Source organism: Stegastes partitus, unplaced genomic scaffold, assembly GCF_000690725.1.
Source record: "Stegastes partitus isolate 25-593 unplaced genomic scaffold, Stegastes_partitus-1.0.2 Scaffold1241, whole genome shotgun sequence".
NCBI lineage: Eukaryota > Metazoa > Chordata > Actinopteri > Pomacentridae > Stegastes > Stegastes partitus.
In genome coordinates, this window is record NW_007578972.1 from 17,974 (window position 1) to 19,663 (window position 1,690).

General features: G+C 42.8%; 1 protein-coding gene across 1 annotated transcript in view; it reads left to right on the plus strand.

The window, feature by feature from the left end:
- The first annotated feature begins 963 nt into the window (after positions 1-963).
- Positions 964-1,690, plus strand: part of rab3b (RAB3B, member RAS oncogene family) — a 6,498-nt gene continuing 5,771 nt past the window's right edge. The window contains exon 1 of the mRNA XM_008297716.1: positions 964-1,188. Coding sequence (XP_008295938.1) covers positions 964-1,188 — 225 coding nt within the window. The remainder of the gene's footprint in view (positions 1,189-1,690) is intronic.

Here is a 1,690-nt window from a genome sequence, read left to right on the forward strand (position 1 = left end):
CTAGCAGCCTTTAACATGAGTTCAGTAGAAGCATGGAGCAGCATCATGACGTGTTAAACAGCAGTGCTGCTCTTTGTGCAGCCTGTTCGGTCGTTACACAGAGAAAAATACAACTGCACTGATTCTCTACATTTACATACGTTAACTCAGTGAGGACGTAGCAGAGCGCTGACCCAAAGTAAAATCAGATTTAGATTCAGTGAGTCAGAGTTGCATCTTTGCATCTGTACTGCACGCAACAAAGTGAATCCTGCAGCTCACATCAGACCTTATCTCAGAAACAAGAGCATTTTTAAAAATGGTTTTAATGTGGCTGTTTGCTGCTTCATGTTTTGAGTCATGTTCAAATTCTAACAATTATTCTGTGGAAGAACCAATCAACCAATCAGCTGTTTGGTTCCTAAAATGTCAGAAACGGTTGTTTGATTAACTGACTATCAAAATAGTTGGAGATTAATTTCTTGGTTGACAACTAATGAAGTAATTGTTTAATTGCTGAAGCTTTCTTTCAAACGTAGCATCTTACTATTAGATTATAACATTATACTTTAACGTTGAGTGATTGATATTATTACAGCTGTAGAGATTAACCAATTAGATGTCAATCCATAGGTTATCTCCAACTGTTTTGATAATTAATTAACTTGAGTTATTAAAAAATAAAATAAAAAGCCTCTAAGTTCTGTGGTTGCAGCTTCTTCATTGAATGTTTTCTGGTTTCATTCCTCTATGACAGTAAACTGAACATCTTTGGACTAAACGAGACATTGGAGGAAACTCAAACTTACCATTTTCCGATATTTTAGAACAAACAGCTGATCGATTGATCCAGAAAACAGTTGTTACTCGCAGCCGTATTTAACTGAGCGGCACTCACAGGATGTTTTGTCAGCTCAGGCTGTGAAAAAAAGCTGATTGTGCGTTTTGTTGGGTTGCCATGTGACTGACGGTGTTTTCCTTCAGATGGCGAAGGCAGACCAGCGTTTCGGCCAGCGGGACGGTTCCGACCAGAACTTCGACTACATGTTCAAACTGCTGATCATCGGAAACAGCAGCGTAGGGAAAACGTCCTTCCTGTTCCGCTATGCCGACGACTCCTTCAGCAACTCTTTTGTCAGCACCGTCGGCATCGACTTCAAAGTGAAGACGGTTTATCGCAACGACAAGAGGATCAAGCTGCAGATCTGGGTGAGGACGGCCGCATGTCTGAGTGCTTGTGTTGGCTGTAAACTGGGTAAACTGGTTGGATGGTGGAAACCAATGGAGGCAGACAGTTTAGATGCTGATGTGTCTCTCAGGGGCTGAACACACACAACATCAGCAGAGACAAGAGAGAACATAACTGCAGGACAGAGGAAGCAGTCGGTGTGGATGAGATGACGACATGAGCAGCAGGCAGATGCTGCACGAGGTTTGATCAAAAGGTTCAGTCTTTACCTGTAAAGATGTAGAGTCGGAGGATGGAGGCGATTGTGTTGTCGAGGAATCAGCTGAGACTGTCGGAGCAGCGACATGAATCACAGTTCAGCTGGTTGAATGTTCTCAGGACGTTCCAGTAGAACTCTGAGTTCAGTCTGGAGGACGAACTCATGGAAACCACCAGGTGGATGTTGAAGGAAACGGCAGCAAACTGAGAGACTGTTTCTACCAGTCTTCTTTGTGGTGGTTTAGTGTCTCTTTGTGTTGGTTT